The following is a 22,371-nucleotide window of genomic DNA, read 5'->3' as shown; positions in this document are numbered from 1 at the left end:
TTTCAGTAGTGTCCTGTGATAGGACACAGAGCAACGAATACAAAGTGGAACACAGGAAGTTCCACCCCGACATCAGGAAAAACTTCTTTATTGTGAGGGTGATGGAGCACTGGAACAGGCTGCCCAGAGAGGCTGTGGAGTCTCCTTCTCTGAAACGTTCCAGACCCACCTGGATGCATTCCTGTGTGACCTGTCCTAGGTGATCCTGCTTTGGCAAGGGAGTTGGACTTGATGATTTCTAGAGGTCCCTTCCAACCCCTACCATTCTGTGGTTCTATAAAGATCACCAATTTCAACCACTAAGTTGCTTCACTATTAATGTTGCCCTGTTAATTTTGAAGGTGGGAGCACAAAGCAGAGGAGATGAGAGATAGGAAAGGAGTATTCAGGGTATGCTGCAGCGTGGAACTGCATATTTCTCCTCTTGAATGTCATAAATGCTCAGGTGTAGTACGCTGTCTCATCTTCAAAATGTACTTTGAACTTGACTTAAAAGAGTTGTATCAGCTGAGCCTGGATTTTCAAAAGCTGCCTTCCCGGTTTGATGTTTACTATCAGATCTGGTTGCTGAGTGTACAAGAAATTCAAAAGGATGCACAACAAACCTGCTAACAGAGCTTTAGATGTGATTGAAGTCTAGATTATTTTCCTCTGATATAGGAGCTTTTTTCCTCTTTCTTGGTCAAAAGATATTATTTTCTAATCTGTAAAGGTGCTGAAGATGTAACTTCTGTAAGCACACTTTGTCGTTTGCCACTTGCTTGGTGATTTGACTGAAATGATGGCGTTCACCATTGTAAGATGCCTTCATGCTGTGTTTATAAATGACAGATGAGGACTGAGTGTCAGCAACATTCTGAATATTGCCTTGAAAATGCAGGTGGTTTAGGATTTGCCAAAATACAGGACTTGAAGGACAGTAGTTTCCATCCTGGTGTCTCTGATGGCTATTTTTTTGTTACAGGCTCCTAATCTTGGATTAAAGCACAGTAAAGCACCGAAAGGGGGCAAGTCTAGCTCTGTGAAAACACACTTTGAGAAAAAATGAGCATTTCTCTGGGTTTGTCAGGAAAGGTATATGGAGAAATTAGTGAAAGATTATGATAAATTAGAGGACTGCTTCATCAGATTGAGGAGAGGGATCTTTGCTAACAGGATGGTGTGCAGGGAGAAGACTCTCTACTGCTCCATCAACATGGTCCAAAGAAGTTGATTGTAGTGAGTTCTGTGGAACTACTTGTGCAGCTTTTCTCTTTAAACAAGTGGACAGAAAACAAAGCTAGATTTTCCTGATCAAACTCCCAATGTTTGGTAGTAGATAGATGGCTTTTTGTGCTTTTTATTAAGTTGTGTGTACTGTACCCTTTACAAGTCCCAACACAAGCCCTTGGAGAGTTTGCTTAGAACAGACTGAATTCCACACTGCAGGATAGTAGCAGGTCTGGAGGTGAAATGTCCTCAGGCTACATGTTGTAATCACTATCTATACTGCAAGAAGTGTTCTTCATATTTCCTTTAGGAATCACTAAAAACATAGTCCTGTGTTGAGGGAAATAGCCTACAAACTGTGGCAGTACTAAAAGAGTACATTAAGAAGCTAGAGTGTTTGTGTTACTCTTTTAAACATGCATCTGGCATGGAAAAATCATCCAAGCTATACAGGGGGGTGGTATACTTCCAGAAGTTGGATCGTAGCTTTTATAGGCAGGTTCATGAGTGTTGCAGGAAGAGAAACAGGCCAGTCTCATTGCATTACTCAGCTTGACCAGTTCCTCTGGGGTTTGTTTTTTCATACAGAGTTATGACATCTTTGTATGACGGTGTTACTTTTTGCTCTAAGCAGGATGTTTTGAAGAGGTGAGCTTTCTGGACCAGGTAAGAGATATTACTCTATAGGAAAATATGGGTGGGATAAAGGTGCCAACTTGAGGAGACAAAGGAATTTTAGGGCAATGGCCTGCAATAGAGACATTTAGAGTAGTCTGTTAATAATTAAGCAGATTTGTGAAGCCTGCCCAAAGGAAGCAAAGCTATAGTGTGCTTGCAGTGATCTTGGCTTCCCCGTTTATTTCTTCTCTGGTTGTCCCAGAGAGCTTGGGTGCCTATGCTGTAATTGGATCCATGTGGGTGGAAAGATGTACCCACTGCATGACTGGGGCTTTTGAGAATAGTATATGCAGAGTGGTTTACATAGTTCCTGTTTGTGGAATTGTGTCTAATTGCATAGTAGGTCAAAATATGCTTTAGAGGTGGGGCTGCTGGTGCTGTGTTTAGTTAGACTTGTCCAGCACCCCCTGGTTCAGATCCTGTTCCCATTGGCTTGTATTTTGCCACATTTAAAATTTGTTTGAGCTGAGATTTTCCATTCTGTTTCACCTCAGGCTAAATTTCAAAAAAAGTTCCAGCAAAAGCTGTGGAGCTGTGTCTGAGTGGGAGACGGGCAGGGACCTTGGGTTTGCTGTGTTTGAAACAAAGCAGAGCTGCAAGCCTGCAGCCGTGCAGCCTGGAAGCCATGCTACCTGCCTGCTTTGTTTGGATAAAATGTGTCTGAATTTTGTGGCAGAGGCCCTGTGCTGTCAAGAGTGTGCTTGTGAGTGTTGCTAAATTTGTTGCAATTTCTTGTCCTTTGAAATAAATGAAGGAAGCACAGCTAATGCAGCTGAAAGTTGTTGTGTGCTCTGCAATTCTCCCCTGAAAACAGAGGTGGTAGGTGTGAGGTGGAGACCTCTTCTAGAGCCTGCTAAGGAGGAGCAGAAGCGTTCTGTGAAGATGAGCACAGGCTACAAGGGGCTCTCAACAAGAAGGGAACTGGAATGGGTTGTCCAGGGAGGTGGTTGAGTCTCCATCCCTGGAGGCGTTTAAGACCAGGCTGGATGAGGCTCTGGCCAGCCTGATCTAGTGTGGGGTATCCCTGCCCATGGCAGGGGGGTTGGAACTAGATGATTCTTCCAACCCTGACTGATACTATGTTACTAAGGACATTGAGGTGCTAGAATGTGCCCAAAGAAGGGCAACAAAGCTGTGAGGGGTCTAGAACATAAAGTCTTGTGAGGAATGGCTGAGAGAATTGGGGTTGCTTATTAGCCTGGAGCAAAGGAGGCTGATAGACCTCTACAGCTCCCTGAAAGGAGGTTGGAGTGAGGTGGAAGTCAATCTCTTCTCCCAGGTGGCAAGAAGCAGGACAAGAGGAAATGGCTTCAGGTTGCACGGGGGGAGATTCACATTGAACATTAGGAAAAACTGCGTCTCCAAAAGGGCTTTTAAGCCCTGGAAGACACTGCCCAGGGAAGTGGTGGAGTCTCCATCCCTGGAGGGGTTTAAAATACATGTTGATGGGGCACTAAGAGATAGTTTAGTGGTGGACTTGGCAGTCTTAAGTTAATGGTTGGACTTGATGATCTTAAAGGTCTTTTCCAACCAAAATGATTTGGTTTCTATGATAGTCTCCAACTGCATGATCCTACAGGTATGTGTGTTATCTCTCCTTGTCTTCTAAACTTGGCAGTTTCCTTTTGCTCTTCCTCAGCTGTCCCAGCCTCCTCTGCCACTGTCTGGGCAGCATAAAGTCAGTGAAGTTCCAGGTTGAGGAGAAGCCATGGCATGCCCTACTAAGATGACAGAAGGCAAGATGTGCAATATTGCTGATAGGCATAAGGGAAGGGTCAGATGCTGAACACAGCTGCAGATGAATGTGTCCCTGGCTGTGCTGTGCCCAGGTCAAGGTGGCTCGTTGCTGTGTGTGACTCTTACAGCAGCAATTTCAAACCATTGGAAGCAATAACCCTGAGGGCAGAAGAACACCTGCCTTTCATTTAGGAAATAACAACCAGAGATCAGGTGTAATTTTTTCTGAGATACCTGTGGCAGAACAAGGTATACAGTGTTGCCTCCAGGAAACCCCAAGCTCAAAAGACCGTGGCACTCCTGGAACATGGCATCCATCACTCCCTTGGGGCTCTGGTGCTCACATACAGCATTCCTGTGAAAGGAAATAACTTGAAGCATCACTTCTGCTGATTGTTCAGCTGTTCTTTATCCTGTGCTTCTCTGAATATGGTTTTTAAAGTATTACATAATACCGTGAGCTGGACAGGGAGCAGCCTTCTACAGTTGCTGGCAATGTCTCTGGGAGCAGCCTGGCTGGGAGGCCAGAGGAGAAATTGCTATGGCAGTGTGCAAGACAGTGTTGTCATTTTCTCATGAAATGTAGACAGTCAGTGAGAGCAAGGTAGTGGTGGTGGCACATCCAGCATACAGGATGGCAGTGTCTTTGTGAGTAAAATGTCAATTTCCCAACACCGCTGAATTCCTCTCTGATGAACCCAAGCGTTACCTCTGCTCCCTACCATTGCAGCTATGCTAGCCTGCTGCCGTCAACAGCAGTGCTATGAAATTTTAATGCCTGGCTTTATAGGTTAAAGTTTGCACTGACATTTATGAGTCAGTTGAGCTTTCAACACATGCCCCAAAAGTGGCAGCCCTGAGATGAACAAGAAGCACAGAGGAAAAAAACAATTGCAAGACCAAGTGAGCACAGACATCTTCTGATAGAGTTTTTGCTTTAAGATTTATCATCATCTAGTGGCAAATCACGTCCTTACGTGTCAGTTTGTGCTACCAAGGCTGTCTGTGCTTTGCAGAATAGCAGAACTGTTTGCAGTGCCAAACAAACCATTCGTATTCTTTGTTTCCTTTCAGGTCCTTTGATATGTCTAACAGCTGATAAATGCCAGCACAATCACATAATACTTTTCAGTGCTTAATGCACAGGTCTCTAGGCTTTTTGACTTACATTCTGAGTGGCATCCAAGTGTCTTCTCTGTATGAGGCTTCTCTGGTGCTACCCATAATTAATATTTCAGTAGGAATTCCTCAGATATTTTCCTTCCAGTCTCTATAGTATTTGTGTGTGACCTTGACATCCCCCACATACCCTTGTTGATCAGCAGCAGTGGGACACCATCATGGGTGCTGATGCCTCTTGGATAGGTCTGAGAACTTTGAAGTAATAGTTCATATTGAAAACCTTGAATAAACACTTTCCCATGTTACACCAGTCTGTTGGGATAGTGATTTTTCTCTCCATCCTCAAGCCTCCCCATTGATTTTGTGCCTATTCAAAGAAAAAGGAACAGAAGCCCTTGAGCAGTTCAGTTGCATTTTCAGGCTGAAGCAGGAAACTCAAGATGAGCTAGCAAACAACTTTGTTCCTCCAGTGGCCAGTCTGGTTGATTCCTTGTTGCTTGTTTGCTTGTAGTTATATCTGCTAGTTGCTGGATTTTGACCAAGTCCTCATTGAGGAGGGTGCCTGCTCTGAAAAGTTCACAGCATGGAGCACCTGATGGTTAAAACAAAGTACATATGGTCTGAAAAGGGCTGACGTCAGCAAGTGCTGCTTGGAGCAAAATACATGCATCCTGCAGCAGTCAGGAGACAATGTGGCCCTAGTGCTGGACATCCATACATGTATTTGATCGTCTCTCTGTACTACTGAGCTGGAGACTCTCCCAGCTGCAGCTGCTGAACCATCTACCACAATAAATCTCGAGATTTTCTAATGGGTAAGGCTTAGGAGGATGTGAGAATGGTGATGAGGAGGATGACATGAATGAAGAAGGTGGGAGAAGGGTAGTAGCACAGGTGAGAGCCTAAAGCTGCCTCATCTTTTTGCAAACACAGGAGGGGGGGGGGGGGGGGCTAAATTGCAGGAGGGAATTCAAGGAAGGAAAGGATGATTTCATCATCAACAAAGTTATCTCAGCCGTAGCTGCATGAGGCCATCTTGAGGCACTTCAAGAATGGACAGAAATTGTGTATTCCACATTTCCACCTGTGATGGAAATCAGTGCAAACCATATCCAGTAATATTTTGATAAATACAATAATGCTAGCTAGTCTGGTAAGGATCAACCTAGATCTATGGCAGAAGTGTTTTTTACCTGCTGTTTATTTTGTTTTCTCATCTGTAAAAGTGTCCTTAATATTCACACTGTCAATTGTTATTTCTGTTGCACTTTCTTATCATATAAAATCCAAACCAACCCTCACTAAAAGTGCCTCTGAAGAACTGCAATGATTTTGGCTTCTCAACAGTGTGTCCTTGAGGTCTGGGCTCATACACCACTACCAGCAGTACATGGAACAGGTTCTCCCTCAAAAACTGCAGTCAATTGGGGCTGAAAAAGAGAGGACCCATGCTCATGGAAGCAGATGGGAAAATGTAGTTTAAAACTGCAAAGCTTTCAAAATGGGAGATGTACAAGCAACCTGTGTTCTGGCACCCTCTCATTTTACAGGTCTTAGTGTTTTGTTAACATGGTATTGTGTAGGAAGTAATGGGTTCTAAGGAATCATGGTACGTGTAATTCCAGAATTTAGGGGGGTTGTAATGCTCAGCATCTCTCTTCAGACTCATTGCATGTCTGAGGGTCTCAGGAGGGACTGGGCAACTCTGGAATGTGGCTGCCTCCAGTTCTTGCTCTGTTGTATATCATAACAGTGGCCAAAATGACTGTTTGACATTTGGGTGGAGGAATTTTCCTCCGTTCTTGCAAATTTGAATGCCAAGTAGCATCTGATAATACTTATTTTTACTGCTTAGAAAGAGAATCTTATTATCTCAGGAAATTCTTATCAGCACTAGTCATTTGATGAGAAACAATGAGTTAAAGATGATATTGAGTATGGAAGATACTGCTTGTCCTAAGTAAAAGTTACTTATTCAGAATAAATACAGACTTTTAATTATTTTTTTTTCTAATGGATTTGAGTTTCTGTTTTCCATGAATATAAAACAGTACAAGGATTCTGCTCCCCCCAATAAAGCTTTTTATACTTTTTTTTTAAGTTTGCACCTCAAAGCACATAAAGTATTAGGCTTTTAGGGAAGAATTGCTTACCAGTTTAAGAAGGACATTGAGACACTTGAATGTGTCCAGAGAAGGGCAACAAGGCTGGGGAGAGGCCTCGAGCACAAGCCCTACGGGGAGAGGCTGAGGGAGCTGGGGTTGTTTAGCCTGGAGAAGAGGGGGCTCAGGGGAGACCTTATTGCTCTCTACAAGTACCTGAAGGGTGGTTGTAGCCAGGAGGGGGTTGGTCTCTTCTCCCAGGCAACCAGCACCAGAACAAGAGGACACAGTCTCAAGCTGCGCCAGGGAAAGTTTAGGCTCGAGGTGAGGAGAAAGTTCTTCACAGGGGGAGTCGTTCGCCATTGGAATGGGCTGCCCAGGAAGGTGGTTGAGTCACCATCACTGGAGGTGTTCAAGAGGAGATTGGACGTGGCACTTGGTGCCATGGTCTAGTCATGAGGTCTGTGGTGACAGTTTGGACTTGATGATCTTTGAGGTCTCTTCCAACCTTGGTGATTCTGTGATCTAGAGAAAAGGCAGAGTTACATTGTCAGATCCTCTGTATGGCACATTCTCTGTATGGCACCCTGCGCTGATTTACACTAACTGAGGAGCTCTCTGGCTGTCCCTAATGTTTTGCCTTTGTGAAGGTTTTAAAAATCACTTTAAATTCATACAAAATCTGGATTCCACCTCACTTTACCAATGTGGGCAATGAAAAGTATGTCATCCAGCAGTGCTCTTAACAACCAGCTGACTGAGGCATAGTAAGTTTGGGAGTTACTGATCGTTAATAGGCTTTGTTAAAATGTTAAGATCTTTCAAAGATTGGACAGGATCCTAGGGATGAAGAAAGTTAAAGCAACTTGACTGGATTCGCAGACATTATTTGAGCTTATTGACCTTAACAGGCACAAACTGGAACCCCGGATGTTCCATCTGAGCATGAGGAAAAGTTTCTTCCCTGTGAGGGTGACAAAGCACTGGAGCAGCCTTCCAGAGAGGCTGTGGAGTCTCATTCTCTGGAGCGACTCCAAAACCACCTGGATGCGATCCTGGGCATCCTGCTGTGCAGGGTGAGTGGACTAGATGATCTCCAGAGGTCCCTTCCAGCTCCCACCATTTTGTGATTCTGTGACTTCAGTCCATGATTTTCAATCCTTTTGCTGTGCTGAATCCAGAACTCTCTATTTTTGACCAGCTTCTGTTTTGTGATGGAGGTACCATGTAGCTGATATCTACATGTATACTGTCGTTCTTGCAACATGGAGGCATTGGCTGCTCAAGTAGTCTTCCAGCTCTGTGTAGGTTTTTTCTCTGTACATATGCAGTCCATCTCCTGTGACGTGCCATAAGGGGATAGACATGACAAAGATGTAGGACTTGAGCCAGATATGAAGCCAACCTGACAAAATCCCCCAGGCATCTAGTAAAGAGTAAGACACATTTAGATAGGTTACAGACAAAATTTCCATCAATGTGGCATGCAGCTTTTTTTGGTGATGGATATGTGGCTCAAGCTATTGCAAGAAGGAGAACTCCCCTTTCCGTGAGACTTCAGTCTTACATGCACAGAAACAGGAAAAAATACTTTGGTTGCATTCCCTTTGTGTTTAAGCCCCCATTCATGGTAACTTAATAGTATCTAACTCTTCATTCTGCCTGTTGTTTCCATTTCCCCCAATCTTAAGGTTTTGTGTAACATGCTTTATAGCTTCATGTCATTAATTAAGAAACAATTACAGATGATGACTTCAATACCATCAACTTAATTTTCATCCATACCACATTTCCCATTTAAGTGAACTGGTTTAGGGATTAACAAGGTATCAGCATATCAGGGTTTTTTTCTCCTTGCTCTAAATCCTCCCCTGCCTTTAAAGATTACTCAGAAAAATGATAGTATCCCCGGAATATACAGGAAGAAGCTGTGTTAAAGGATTGTTGGAGTAGCAGCTTCAGGACAGCTCTGTCACCTATTCCCCAGGACTGGAGTTTGGAAACACTGCAGAATCTGCAGGGGGTGGAAGCTGGCTGCTCTACTTCTTCCAAATATCTGATGGGAAACAATCAGTCCTTAGAGACAGATGAGAACAGGATAGATTTTCCTTCAAAATGCCAGAAAAAAGTCACATCTAGCTCCTGAGTGAGGCAGTTTGGATCTGGACTAGACTTTTAGGTTTGATTCTGATTCGAGTGAATGTTTACTAGTAAATGCTTTGACAGGAGTAAAACATCTGGCTATACTAAAATAAAGCTGCAGGGGAACACATTACACAACTTCTCTTTTAGATTTTTTGGTATCCACAAACAGATGTAATGGATCGAAGTGCCAAAACAGTGAAGGTTTTGATTATGTCTTTTATATCTGAGAGTTTTCTTCAAAGAGCAAGTTGGTTGTGCAGTTTTGTTGCCTTAACATTGAATGGCATCAATCATTTCTCACTGGTACTTTTATATAGCCCATTAGCTTGACACTATTCATTTGTTTTGTCTTTATTTTACTTTTTTAGATGGTCTTTTTAGGGGGGGTTGGTGGGGTTTTGTTTGTTTGGGTTTTTTTAAGCAAAACACACTCTGCTGCCACCTAGCACCTCAAAACTTGCTAGTAAATAGCTTTAGGTCACTAAACAGCCTGCAGTTACAGATGGACATCCAGTTTTGAGATGTAAAAGGACATGAACCTAAGGAAGGGACACAGAACTGGCAGCTTCATCTGTGGGGTCATCCTCACCTGAGAGAAACCATCCACCATAAACATTCCTTTGGATAGTGAAGGACCACAGTAAGACCTACCTACAGATGTGGCCCCTCCACACTGGATAGTTTGATTTGATTATTGCAATACAATAATACAAAATGCCAGTCTTTCAGAAAAGCAAGGCATGAATGTTTTTTGTTTTAGCTAAAGGAATGTTTCCTCCTGTTTGGTTTTGGTTTTGGTTTTTATCTGAGTTTGCAAAGGAAGTACATTTTTCAAGTTCTTGGCATCATCAGGGGAAGGAAGGCAGAGAGACACCCTGAACCCAGCCTGTTTGTCTCCTCAGAACTGTGTTAGAATCTAGTAATTAATTAATTTTTTTTTATGCAAAGCCCAGACATGCCTGGCAGAGTTCAGAATTACAATATAGATTCATTTAACAACGGATTTCTCTGCTGCTTTCTGGGACAGATATAATTCCCATGCTTTTCATTACCCATGGTATTTAAATCTTGATCCTGAATTCTTATTAAAAATGATGAGATTTGACCTCAAAGTCTAATACCCAGTTTTGGAGACAAGGTGCTTGATGTGATTTCTAGAGGATTATTTTTAAGAGCATTCACAGATTAGATCTTTGTGAGCAGTTGAGGGATGTGCCCAGTGAAGCTTGTCCACTGGCTTTTAGGCTGCCATTCAGCATCTAGTTTGATTTTCATTTTGTAGTACTTGAAAGTGATGTAGGGATACATCTGATACGTTTATTCTCCCTTTGTTTATGCAGGAATGTGACAATGGTGTTTCTGCTAACTTTTATTGGATTCTCCCCATACTTGAAGGCAAAATTGTTTCTGAGTGAAGTTTCAAGAGCTTGCAGGGCTTGTTTCAGTGGCTCAAAGGATGGTTTACAGCTGGCCTTCTTGGTTTTAACTGCAAGTGTATTTTAGATGATTGATAGCTTCCTGCATTTGTTACCTGCAATCTGATTTTCATCCTGGACAGCAAACCACCAGGGCTTTTCCAGAGGAGCAGGATAACTTGAAGCGGACAAGTTACCATGTGTTTTAACAAGGTGCTTCTGTGCATACCTTATTCTGCAAAACACAAAAGTTAATTTGAGGTAGTGAACCACAGATGAAATACCTCTAGCCAGAGAGCTGATGATATGTGATGGTGACAGGAGACATGGCACTGGCTTGCCAGGAGGGTGGAAAGGAGCCTGTCTCCTACACCAAACTTCGGAGCAGAAATAGACATGGAAAAGCAGTGAAGAGGCAAGCAGTCAGGTCCACAGCGATCAAGTAAAAGGTCAGTGTAGTTACATTACATGAAATACCTCTGTGCACCTTCTCAGCACACCACCAGTGATATGAGTGGAAGACTCTTTGCATCCTCTTGTCATTTTGATGGGTGAAATTTTGGGGGGTTTGGGAAGTCAGAATGACATTGTAATTACTGCGTTAGCAGTTCTGAGAGTAAATACCTGCTTTATTTGGTGTGGGAGGCAGGCTCCTTTGCTGTGCCTCCACATCTATTTAGGTATGATGTTGACCTTTTATTTCCCTTATTCATGTGCCCATGTGTATGTAGCCAGCAGGAACGGCAATTAAACCCAGTTACGGATTCCAGTTTGTGCGTAACATTTAGAGGCAGCGTGCGCTGGTGCCTTCCTGTAGCTTGTAATGCACATGAGCCAACATTATGGCGCATTTCTATCTCAGCACCAGGGGGGTGAGTCACAAATGGATGCAAGCTTTTGGTTTTTGCTTTAAAGTAATCAAAATACAGAGTTACAGGAGGCAATGATTGTTTAATAACGGGCTGATCTGAAGCGTGTTTTGTTGTGTCGTACCAAGTTGGTATTTGAGAGTGTTTTGTTGAAGTTGCAAAGCATCTATGCTTTTGGTTTGAAAATTGGTAAAAGCATGTGGCATGGCTTCAAGCACTGAGTGCTTTCAGATGCTGTTCTGTTCCTTTGATTATTGAAAATGATTCCAACACAATCCTGCTAATTTTCTCTTTGTAGTCCTCTAATTTCAGGAGACTGTTAGAAAGTCCATCTAGGCAGAGTGCTTATTGCCACTGCGAGAGAGATTTTTCGCAGAGCCAAATTTTAGCAAATGCAGTAATTTCCAAGGATTTGGAACATTTTCTTCCTGCTCCCTCCCCCCCCTCCCCCCTTTTTTTTTTTTTTTAATTTATGCATGTGTCTGTGTATCCATTACTCTCACACACATTATTCATTATTCCTTTTCCTCTCCATAGCATGCATGGTATATAGGCACAGTATAGTTTAGCAGCCCCTCATTTCTGATTCCCTGACATCCTGCAAGCCAATGTCCAAAGAATGCTTCTCAAGCTTTGGGGGTCATTAAGCACAATCACACACAGTTCTTGAAAGCCCAGGTAGTGAGGGCAGAAGCATTTATCCTACTGGTAGCTTTGTACCTGAAAACATATGACAAACACTGATTAATCCTAACACCATCTGAATGTGATAGGTGTGCATTATTACATCCTTCTTCATGGACAGGGCGTCTGTGAGCAAGAAGTAATTTGCTCCCTGACAGTGTCAGAGAGAAGTATAAAGGCTGGGTGTCCTGATACCTACTCTCTCCATTAACACAAGATATATTTGTTCTCTAGAGGATTTTTCACTACCAGCAGTTGGATTCCTTTGCCTGTAAAAGAGAAATTGCCTTTCCAGTGCTGATGCACCTTACAGTTTTTGCCAGAAATGACATTTGGCATATTCACTATGTTGTTTCAATTCCTCTGTCTCCCAGAAGGAAATGATTTGGGAGAAAACATCAATATTTCACTACATTAAAAATCTCTCTTCTTTTTTTTTTTTTCTTTCCCTGACATAAACAAGATTTAGACTTGCAGTTGAAAAGTATTTTAAAATAATAAAAAGCAAAACTAAAACCAGTCTGCCCTGTTTTGTAACACAGAGCAATTTTTCCAGCAACTTGCTTTCAAAATTTGTAATGAAATGTTTTAAATCAACGTGAATTAAATTTCACATCCGCCCTCTCCTGAGTCGGTGCTAGAGACACCAAAAAATGTTGTTTACACAGTTCTGTGGCAGATTTAGCATCCTGATTTCTTATCATAGGTTTTATATGTAAAACAGACTCTCCTCTTGGGAAGAAGAAGGCACTTTTGTAGCACTCTGTAAGATACTTGTTTCTTATCCACTGTGACTTGTTTCCAGAACCAGATTTTACACTATCCGTTTTTGAAATGTCCTAGAATCGTTTTGGTTGGAAAAGACCCTTACGATCTTCGAGTCCAACCATTATCAAGCTCTACCAAGTCTGGTGCTAAACCTTGCCTCTCAGCACCACATCTCTGCAGCTTTTAAACACCTCCACCGAGGGAGATTCAACCACCTGCCTGGCAAACCTATTCCAGCATTTGATAACCTTTTCAGTGAAGTTTCTTCTGCTATCCATACTTAAACCTCCTTTGGTGCAACTTGAGGCCATTTCCTCTTATCCTCTCACGAGGCCATTTCCTCTTATCCTCTCACTCATTGCTAAGAAAAACAGGGCAACTGCCACCTCACTCCAACCTCCTTTCAGATAGTTCTAGAGGGCAAGAGGTCTCCTTTTCTTCAGACTAAAAAGTGCAGCCAGTTGAAATTATTTGCACACCTTTCTTTACTCTGTTTTCCTTAGAGCAGATGTCTTCTGTAGTTGTCTCATAGCACAATTTACCCTATATTAGATGAACATTAAACTGAAACTCAGGGTATTAAGTCAAAACTCTGCATTTTTCACATGATCTAAAATACCAAAGCATTTAATCTCTTGATCAGCTTTTTTTGCTTTGTTTTCTTTTGTGCATGGGATTTTTTGCCAAATATCTCTAGAATTTAAAGATAAAGGGAGAACAAATTTTCTGCCTGTCCCGCAGTCCTTCATCTCCCCCTCGTGTCAGGAGTGCCAGCACCTCCTCTGCTCCCAAAAAACACAGATGAGGTCAGTTATCACAGGGTCACAGATCGCTGGGGGTTGGAAGGAACCTCTGGAGATCATCTAGTTCAACCCCCCTGCTGCAACGCTGGGTTGTGTCCCAGTGCCTTTGTGTCCTCATTTGGCTATTGTTGTCTGGGTCTGAATTCAGTAATCTCCAGTGCTGACAGGAATTTCTATAAGTGCTGCTCTTAAGAGTGCCAAAATAAAAGGAAAACGTAAGACCCTTGCTGCCCGTCCATCAATATTTCATCCCAATCATTTCTTATTCATTTCTTGATTCACTGAGGGGTATAACATTTCCTTTGCTGCTGTGGTGCCATGAGAAGCCTCCTAGTTCCATCATTTCTGGGTGTATCTTCCCCACTGTCTGCAGGGTTGGTGGTGGCTAGCACAGCCCTCCAAAGAAGACATCTGACTCATGGCTGCAGGCAAAAGTATAAGTCCTACAGCCACTGGTCCTGCAAGCATTTACCTCTGCTTGCTTTGGAGCACAGGAGTAGTTAGTTTGTTCCATTGAGGTCAGTGTGTATGAAATAGATCATCCATATGCATGAGTGTTCCCAGCAGCAGGTCTGAAGGTAAAGTTTCCTGAGAAGCAGGTGTAAGAAGTACAAGCCCAGGGCTATAAGTTGCAACCTATGTTAAAGGAGGTTTTGCCCATGCAAGAGCAATCTGGTGCAATGGCACATGGGTGATTTTTAGAGCCTGGAGAGAGATCTTTGCTCCTGCATTCAGGTTGAAGGGAGTTTCAAGGCAGGTCTTCTGGTTCTCCATGTGTGCACTGGAGTTGGGCAGGGCATGGCCACCAGTGACAGATGTGTTGGTTTGGGCGAGGTTTCTTTTGTTTGTTCATCATGCGACTCAAAAGCTTATTAAAGCTTTTGTGTTTTTTTCAGAGGTGGTAAATGCTCAAAGCTCCCTTCTGACTTCCCTTGCAGTTGTTCAAGATCAGCATTTTTTAAATTTAATTCCTCTGTGGCGTGGTTTTTTCCATTGTCAACCAGGGATTAGCATGGTGGCTATGTTCATTAGCAATTTCTTTGAAGACAATGGTGGAAGATGCCCTTGATTTATAGACCAGGATTGTATTACTCCTTTTTTTGGTATACATTTTTGGTAGCTTTCTGTTGCTGCTTCAGAACAAACAAATGGCACAGATCTCACTGTATCCAGTTGGGAATATGTTTTATTCTTTAGCAAAATGTTGTTGTAATAAAATGTTTTTGTTTGTTAAAATGTTCTCTGCTTTATTTATAAGGCACAAATGTGCCTTCCCATTTTGACTCTCACAAAAGAAGAAATTTTCCAATGTGCCTTAAGTTTGTTAGTTAATTCAAGATGATGCCAATCAGATATTCTCTGAGAATTGCATAAATAATCTTTTGGGGCCCCTGTTTTGCATGTCTGTGTAATATCCAACGTAATTTTAAAGACTGTGCTTCTTGGGGACTGAATCGGAGGAGAGAATGTTTGAAGAGGATTTATAATATTTATTGCAATAAAGAAATTTAGGGATTACTCAAAGATCCTGTCAGTATTTGGGTCAGAAATATAGCCCAGAGGTATTAGTATGATAGGCAAGTATAAGCATTAGACTGTATTAGTGATTTAGCTATCATAATAGCTCAATAGTTGTATCATGTGATGGCTAGGGCACTAAACATTTATTGTGGATTAGCTGGGAAAAATGCACAAGCTGTCTCGCAATCAGACCAGGGAAGGTGACTATTAGTCCTTTAACTGGGCCCTTCCTGGAAGGGGTGTACTGGAGGTGAAGAAATTTGTGATTGTGGCAGAAGAAAAGAATAGTTTCCATCTGAATTTTTGTAATTAAAAAAGGAAAATGTTACTTCAGTAGAAGTGGTTAGCAAAATAAGTAATGGTTGACCTATTCTTCTTTGAAAAGGAATATTGGAGTGCGAGCAGCATGGAGTAATCTAGATACATGTTTTGGGGAGCCATTTTAATATCTCCTCTGCAAATGGTGACTATATATGGAAATTTTTATTACATTCCCAAATAACAATTTTCTGTGGTGTGATTCCATCTAAATTCTTTTGCCTGCTCTAAGTGCTTAAAAATATAAAAGCTTAATCCATATGAATATTGAAATACCACTAGATACAAATTGAGTTTTGTCTGATGTTTCTGAGTGTTTTCCCATCTCATAAACATGCTGTTTTTCCAAAGGAAGCTAGAGATAATAGGCAGAAGTCCACTGTTTCTTTCTGCTTTGTAAGACCAAGCTTTAGATCCTTTGATCCTCCCCTCCTTCTCCATGACCTCTACTAGGGTCTTAAAATTATACATTTCAGATTACACCTCCACAGTTTTCTGTCCTGGGCTGATGAAAGGATTTGAGTATTATGATAATAGTGTAAGGAATCCTTTTGGAGCCTAGTTAGGGTGGCTAATTTGAAACTGCAACAAAAAAAATGCAATTTCCAAAGCAAATTACAATATTCATAAAGTGTTAAACAGATACCTAACTAATTTCTAATCACTCTTGTATTCACCAGTATCCTGCATTGGCCTTTTTTTAGGCCTGCCTGCTTGCTCCCATTTAATTTGTCCTTAGCTGTGTGCAGTGGATTAGCATTTCATCAGGGTGGATTAAGATTGAGCTGACACTGAAGCTTTCTTTTTTATTTTTACATGCGTGTGTGGGGGGACAAGCGGATATGTGCGCGTTTCATTATCTGTCTGCCAATTCCTGGTGGGTGCTGGTGTGGACCGCAGCCCTGAGCTAACAAGGAATGAGACAACTGAAAGGGATGAAATGCGCATTAAAAAAAACCCAACATGCAAAAAAACCCTAAACCGTTCCCCCAGGGAGAAACTGCATTGAGGTTGCTGGCTGGGTCGGTGCGGGAGATTTCATCGGGCTAAAATGATGTCACATGGAGTGAGGGCTTTAGTGGTTTTATTTAGCTCCTAATCCCTGCACACTGCTCGGCCAGTTGTCCATGTGCGCTCGCCATCCCCAGCGGCAGAGGATAAAGCATCTGGGCTGAGCGGCTGCCCTCTTCTGCGGCTGCACCGCACAGGAAGGGTCTCTTCCTCCACCGACCCAGAGTGAGAGCGGGCAGCAGCGGCCACTGCATGCTTTGCCTACTAAGGTTTCACAGAATTAATAATTCAGACAACAATTTGAAAGGCAAAACCACCGGTCTGTGGTTGCTGAAGTCCTAGGAGGGCTCAGGCAGAGCACCGTCTGTTTTTGATGTGCGCCAGAGAAGCACTGAAAAAGAGGGTGCCCTCTCTTCTCTGTTTCGGCGGGAGCAAGGGGCCTTGTGGCGATGCCCATCCCCAGCAAGCACCCCAACATCGGCCGCTCACAGAGCTGGGATGCTGCTGGCTGGTATGAAGGCAACTGGGAGAGTGAGAACGCCTTCGAGTACCAGAGGCCACCAGGCCGGAGGAGCTCCCTGACCTATGGCGGCGAGGGCGGCTGGTATGAGCCACCACGAGCAAACGATATCATCTTGCAGGGCGGCGCAGAGCTGAAGCAAGAGGCGTACCCATACCAGGATGCCACCTTTGCCCCAGGGCCCCTCAGGAAGGGCTCTGTTCCTGACTTCACCTACTGCGACCGGCAGGCGGCCATGGCGGGCCGGGGCTCCCTGCCACCCCAGGATTACTACAGCGACCCATCCCTGGCAGCCAGGTCACCCAAGGACCCCCGCTACTACCGCGACCACGTGGTGAGCAGACCATTAACGAGCTATGGGGTGCCTGGCAGCCGGCTCTCCTGGGACCAGGCTCCGGGGCGCCTACCTACCCCACTGGAGGCCACTCGCCTCTACCGGGACCCCAAGATGGCCCTGGATGGACAGCGAATGCGCAGCAGAGATGTCTCCCCGGCACGGTACGGCATGGAGTCCACTGGCCCACGGTATGCAGCAGAGCCACCCACCTTCCCCAGCAGGCAGGCCTATGGTGATGGGGCAGAGCGGCCCCCTGAGCCAGCAGGAGCCAGGCAGGCTGCACCCACCTGCCTGGTGGTGGATCCCACCAGCAGCACCAGCACTGGCTATGGGCCAGGCCGTGAGTGTGCTGGCACCAAGGGTCCCTATGACAGCTATGAGGCAGCGGTGCCAACAGTGTCCCACCCGCCGGTGCCCCCCACCTTTCCCGGGCCAGAGGGGAAGAGAAGCTTTGACCCTGAGTTTGTGGCGCTGCTGCGTGCGGAAGGCGTCTCGGAGAGCACCTTTGCTGCCTTGCTGCAGCAGGGCTTTGACTCCCCAAACCTGCTGGCCATGATGGAGGAGAATGACATCAAATCTGTGGCTCCAAACCTGGGGCAGGCCCGTGTGCTCTCCCGCATTGCCCACAACTACAAGGCAGAAATGCAGCTGCAGAGGCAGGAGCGGAGGAGTGGGGCACTGCGCCCCAGGACCCGCTCCAACAGCTTCAGCCACCGCAGCGAGCTGCCAGGTGACTATGGGATACCCCTGGGCTCAGGCCCCACCATGGATGGCCCTGCCATCCCACAGCCCCCACCTCCACTGCAGCCAGTTTCCCCAAGAGGAGTGGAGATGCACCGCCGGCCATCCAGCGCCCCAACCCAGCACCTGCTGGAGACCACCACCTACCCTGCCTCTGCAGGGGCACCTCAGGGGCCACACTTTCTCCCTGGTTCTGGATACAACACCCCCCTGCCTTGCAACACAAACCCACGGCCAGCCTCCGCTTACTCTGCTCCGGTTGGCATGCCCATGACCTCGGCCAACCCACATGCCAGCCCCAAAACAGCCTACCCTACCACCTACACCGTGCCCATGGAGCTGATGAAGAGGGAGCGGACGGCAACTGCGTCACCGGCACCCAGCCCACATGGCAGCCCACAGCTCCTCCGCCGGCCAGGACCACCGGGGGACAGTAGCCTGACACCCGCTGGACCCACTTTCCCTGCCCAGCCCTCCCCGTACCCGAAGCTCAGCAGGCGCACGGGGCCCCCAGTCATCGTCTCCACCATGGCATCACCTGAACCAAGTAATTTCCGAAGGGTCTTAGCCCGTGCAGTAGTTTAGAACCACCTTGTTGTTGCTTACTTTATACTCCCAAAACCCTACAGTCAAATATATCAGGGTTCTATGCCTCCGTATTAGGCACTTTCCTGTTTAGAAAAGGAGGCAAACAGGATTTCTTCACAGGGCTGTGCTGGCTATGTGGAGCTAAAGATGCTGGTTCTCTCTCTGTGGTTAAAATCCAGATATTTTATTTGTTTAGCCAGGTTCGGTTAAAAGTGAGCCGTATCTCGGATACTGCTGCCAGGGTTAATCTTGCCGTTCCTGTTGTTTGCAGAGAATGGGAGATTAGATACCGTGCTGGCTGAGCAATTAGGACTACAGGGTTTGCTGCAGATTGACTTTTTAACGCTGTTATCAGGCTCAAATGTGTTTCTCTGAGGAAATGGTTGGCATTGTTTTGACTAAATTCATCAGATAGCTAATGGTGTTATTCCAGAATCGACTTACCTTTGGCCATTACCTAAGTCTTTTCTTCTTATTATTAATTTGCTATTTTATCAGGCACAAAATAAATCCCTTGATTTCCTTCTAGAGATGCCTGTAAGTGAGGTGATATAGCTGTTAAAGTAATAGCTCTGTGCTTAAAACTAAAAGCCTGTCATTAAGCACTAGAACAATAAAAATGAATGGTGGCTCATCATCATCCCTTCCCCTTCTAGAAGGGCTCAAGCCCTTGGCTGATGAGATGTGAAGCCAGATAAGCTGAACAGGTTCCATTCCTTCACTTTGGAGATGTACCTTGATGATAATGCTCAGAGCCTTAATCCCCAAAACCATGCTGTACAAGGAAATTTGGCAAATCCATTAATTTGTGGCTTGACTTGGTGGAAAAACGAGGAAAGAAATCCCTTGAAATGTTTTTCCTGGTAGTAGCTCTGCAAGCAGGGAATTTTCTTCCTGTGCAGTTCTGCTCAACTCCCATGCAAACAAGTCTCCAACAATGTGCCGTACCAGCATACATGCACAAAGCTTTAATAGAAGGATACCATTTATAGGCATAGAGATGGTGCCAAACTGGTGATGCCATTCCCCAGGAATCTAAATAAAGAGTGATTTTGTGAGTGGAAATGATAAAGTTGTCAAAATGCAGACTCTTGGCGTACCCCTTTCCCTGCCTTACCATAATTACACAGCGAGGAAGTAGATGCTATTTCTTTCACGCTTACGCATCCTTGACGTAGCTGGTGTAATGTATTGATTTCTTAAAAATACTTAAATATTAGGCAACACATTCTGTGTTGACATGGATCAGATGCGAAAGCAATACATCCAGGCAGTATTTTAAAATAAACAATTTCCCAAAGCCTGAAAGGGGGAAAAAAAAAAAAAAAAAAAGAAAAAAAGAAGAAAAACCAAGGCAGCCAAATTGGCATAACGCAGGGAACACAAATATGCTCACTTATTTGCCACACATCGGACTGAACCAGTTGGTGCCGATGCTGTGAAAACCACAGGGTGAGGGACTGATGGAGCACAGGCATTGGGAGCAGTGTCCTCTGCCATGACATACAAAATTCTCCTTCCGTGGGCCTCATGTATAAACCACAAACCTTATTCTCTAAAAATCTAGATGGTATCCCTTTAAAAGAAGTACTGGTGTGCAACCAGAGGAAGCCAGCAGCATTTCTGTGCTGCTGAGCTCTTTCTTGCTGCTCAACCCTCTTAGATTTTTTTTTTTTTTTCTGCCTACGACCAACTCATTTGCATGAGGATGACATTTGTTGCTCCAGTAATTTCATCTGATAATGGCCAGCTTGCAAAGCGGATCTGAAAACATATTCCTTAATTATGTGTTGCTAAGCAACGAGAGGGTTTGGCCATAATCACAGAAAGATTATCTTCTCATTGAAGTCCCTGAAAGGTTTAGCTGAAGTAGGACCTGTAAAATTGTCTTCATTTTTATTGATTCTCCCCCCCCTTTTTTTTTTCCCCAAATAGCCTGAGAGCTTTTCTTCCTTTGAAACTGCATTTTAAAAGTAGAAACTGAGGTAAGGCCCACAGCAAATGGAAGGAAACAGATGAAAAATGGAAGGCGTGGCGAGTTGTAGGTGTTCGAGCTGTGTTGAGGAATTACTCTTTAAGGACCACCATTGCTAAGGAGTGTTCACACATGCCATGTGATAAGCAAGTGTTACAAATGGTTAAGATGGTTTTCAAACAGAAACTTGACTAAATCCAGGAAAAACTGTATTTGCCAGCAGGAAGAGACAGCATGCATTTTTAGGAGTGATAAGCCTTCTGCTGGCTGTAGCTGTGGATACTTGAGTTGCAAGGTGAAAGTGAGTCCAGTATTAAATTCTGTCTGTAAATGGCTGCAAATATTTTCTGTCGGTATGGGTTAATCTTCTCAGTCAGTGGAGAGCTATAAAGTGTATGTTGTAGTCCACTGAAGCTTGTCCTATGGGTAGGGCGTTAAAACAACGCATTTTGGTTCTTTTGGAAGTTTTGCTGCACTGTGTATTGTAGTCTTTCTACAGTGAGTAGTTTCAAGATTTGTCATTTTGTGCTGAGCTTTGACACTCCATATGGATTCTGTACAGCTGCTGTTTACTGGAGTTTGGGCAGAGGGCTTGCAGAAGGAAGACATCTTCTCTTGCCTGGTATTCCTGATTGTAGAGGCAGTGCCCTGAGCAAGGACACAGGCACGTGCCACATGCTTATGGGCCCCTTTCGTCGGTATGGTTTGATAAGGGAAAATCAGCAGCAAGATTTAGTGTTGCAACTTCTTGGCATTTCATAAAATAGTTCTTCAGAAAAAGTTTGATAAGTCACCCTTCCTGGAAACTGCAGAGCTGTATGAAGAGAAAGTGGTGAATGAGCCACCTAAAGCCATTGCTTTGGTGGCAGAGCAAGTGGGGTGTGGAAGCCAAGAGTGACGTCTCCAGAGCTGAGCGGCTTCCTGTCCTAGGAACTCGCCAGCCACAGCTCTGGCAAACCTGCCGCTCTCAGCATTATCAAAACCTTGTGTATGAAACTGTCAGGAATTGCTTCCCTGGGAAGAAACATCCTCAGAACCAGCTGTTCCTGCAGTCTCACCATCCATAGCATCACAGGTAGCAAATACACTAAGTTCTTACAGTGGCAAGCAGGAAAAGTAAACCTTACAAAGTCTGAGTGACAAAGCCACGTTGGCTGCCAGGGTGGATTTGTGGCCAGCCTCGTGCTGAAGTGGGTGGTAATGCCAGGAAATAAATAGCATAGGGCAGCAAAGCTGGTAAGGGCAAACCAAGTCCAGCAGTCACTGATCGGATTGATGGAGGTCCACCTCCAAAATGTTGCATTTTAAAACTGTCACATTTCCTAGTATTTTTACTAGATGACTTGTTTTTTTTTTATCCAATGTTTCAATCTTTAAGCAGTTGGTGGCTAAAATGTCTTCTATTTGTGTAGCTATCCCAGACTTCTCCCAGACAGGGGGTTGGTCCAGATTTCTGTTCCTGATGGTGGACTTAGAGAACCTCCAGTGGAGAACACTGGAGTGAATTTATTGTAAATATGTGTCTTGGGTGGTTTTTCAAGCTCTAGTTTACATACGAAGAGATGAAAGTAAATTATTGGAGAGGGAGATTCGTCCCACAGAGATGAGGAATAGCTCCTCTGTACAAATCAGGTGGGAATCGTAAGGAAGGAAGAGCAGTATTGCTTCACTGTAAGATTTGGTTGAAAGCCAGCCTGAGGGTAGCTCTTTTCCTGGGACAAGTGGTTCTTTCCAGTGTGAAGGGGACTCATCTTCTTTTATCAGCTTTGAGTCCATCTAGAAAAGCCTTTCTCTGTGATTAGCTCAGCTCTGTTTATATTGTTTAACA

At 44.2% G+C, this 22,371-nt stretch overlaps 1 protein-coding gene across 7 annotated transcripts in view; it reads left to right on the top strand.

The window, feature by feature from the left end:
- Positions 1-22,371, top strand: part of CTBP2 (C-terminal binding protein 2) — a 161,744-nt gene that overhangs the window by 89,602 nt on the left and 49,771 nt on the right. For 2 of the 7 annotated variants that reach the window (XR_010987565.1, XM_068140180.1), the window contains exon 1: positions 16,514-18,527. The exons of 4 other annotated variants lie outside the window; for them this stretch is intronic. Coding sequence is in view for 2 of the 3 variants with exons in the window: in XM_068140180.1 (XP_067996281.1) it covers positions 16,832-18,527 (1,696 nt within the window). In the remaining variant the exon portion in view is untranslated. Of the gene's footprint in view, positions 1-16,513; positions 18,528-22,371 lie in introns of those variants that run through there. One more of the 7 variants, XM_068140181.1, reaches the window with a different exon arrangement.

This window comes from Melanerpes formicivorus, unplaced genomic scaffold (genome assembly GCF_026170545.1).
Source record: "Melanerpes formicivorus ecotype bairdi unplaced genomic scaffold, bMelFor1.0.p_v2 SCAF_6, whole genome shotgun sequence".
NCBI lineage: Eukaryota > Metazoa > Chordata > Aves > Piciformes > Picidae > Melanerpes > Melanerpes formicivorus.
This window is presented reverse-complemented; position numbering and strand designations above follow the sequence as displayed.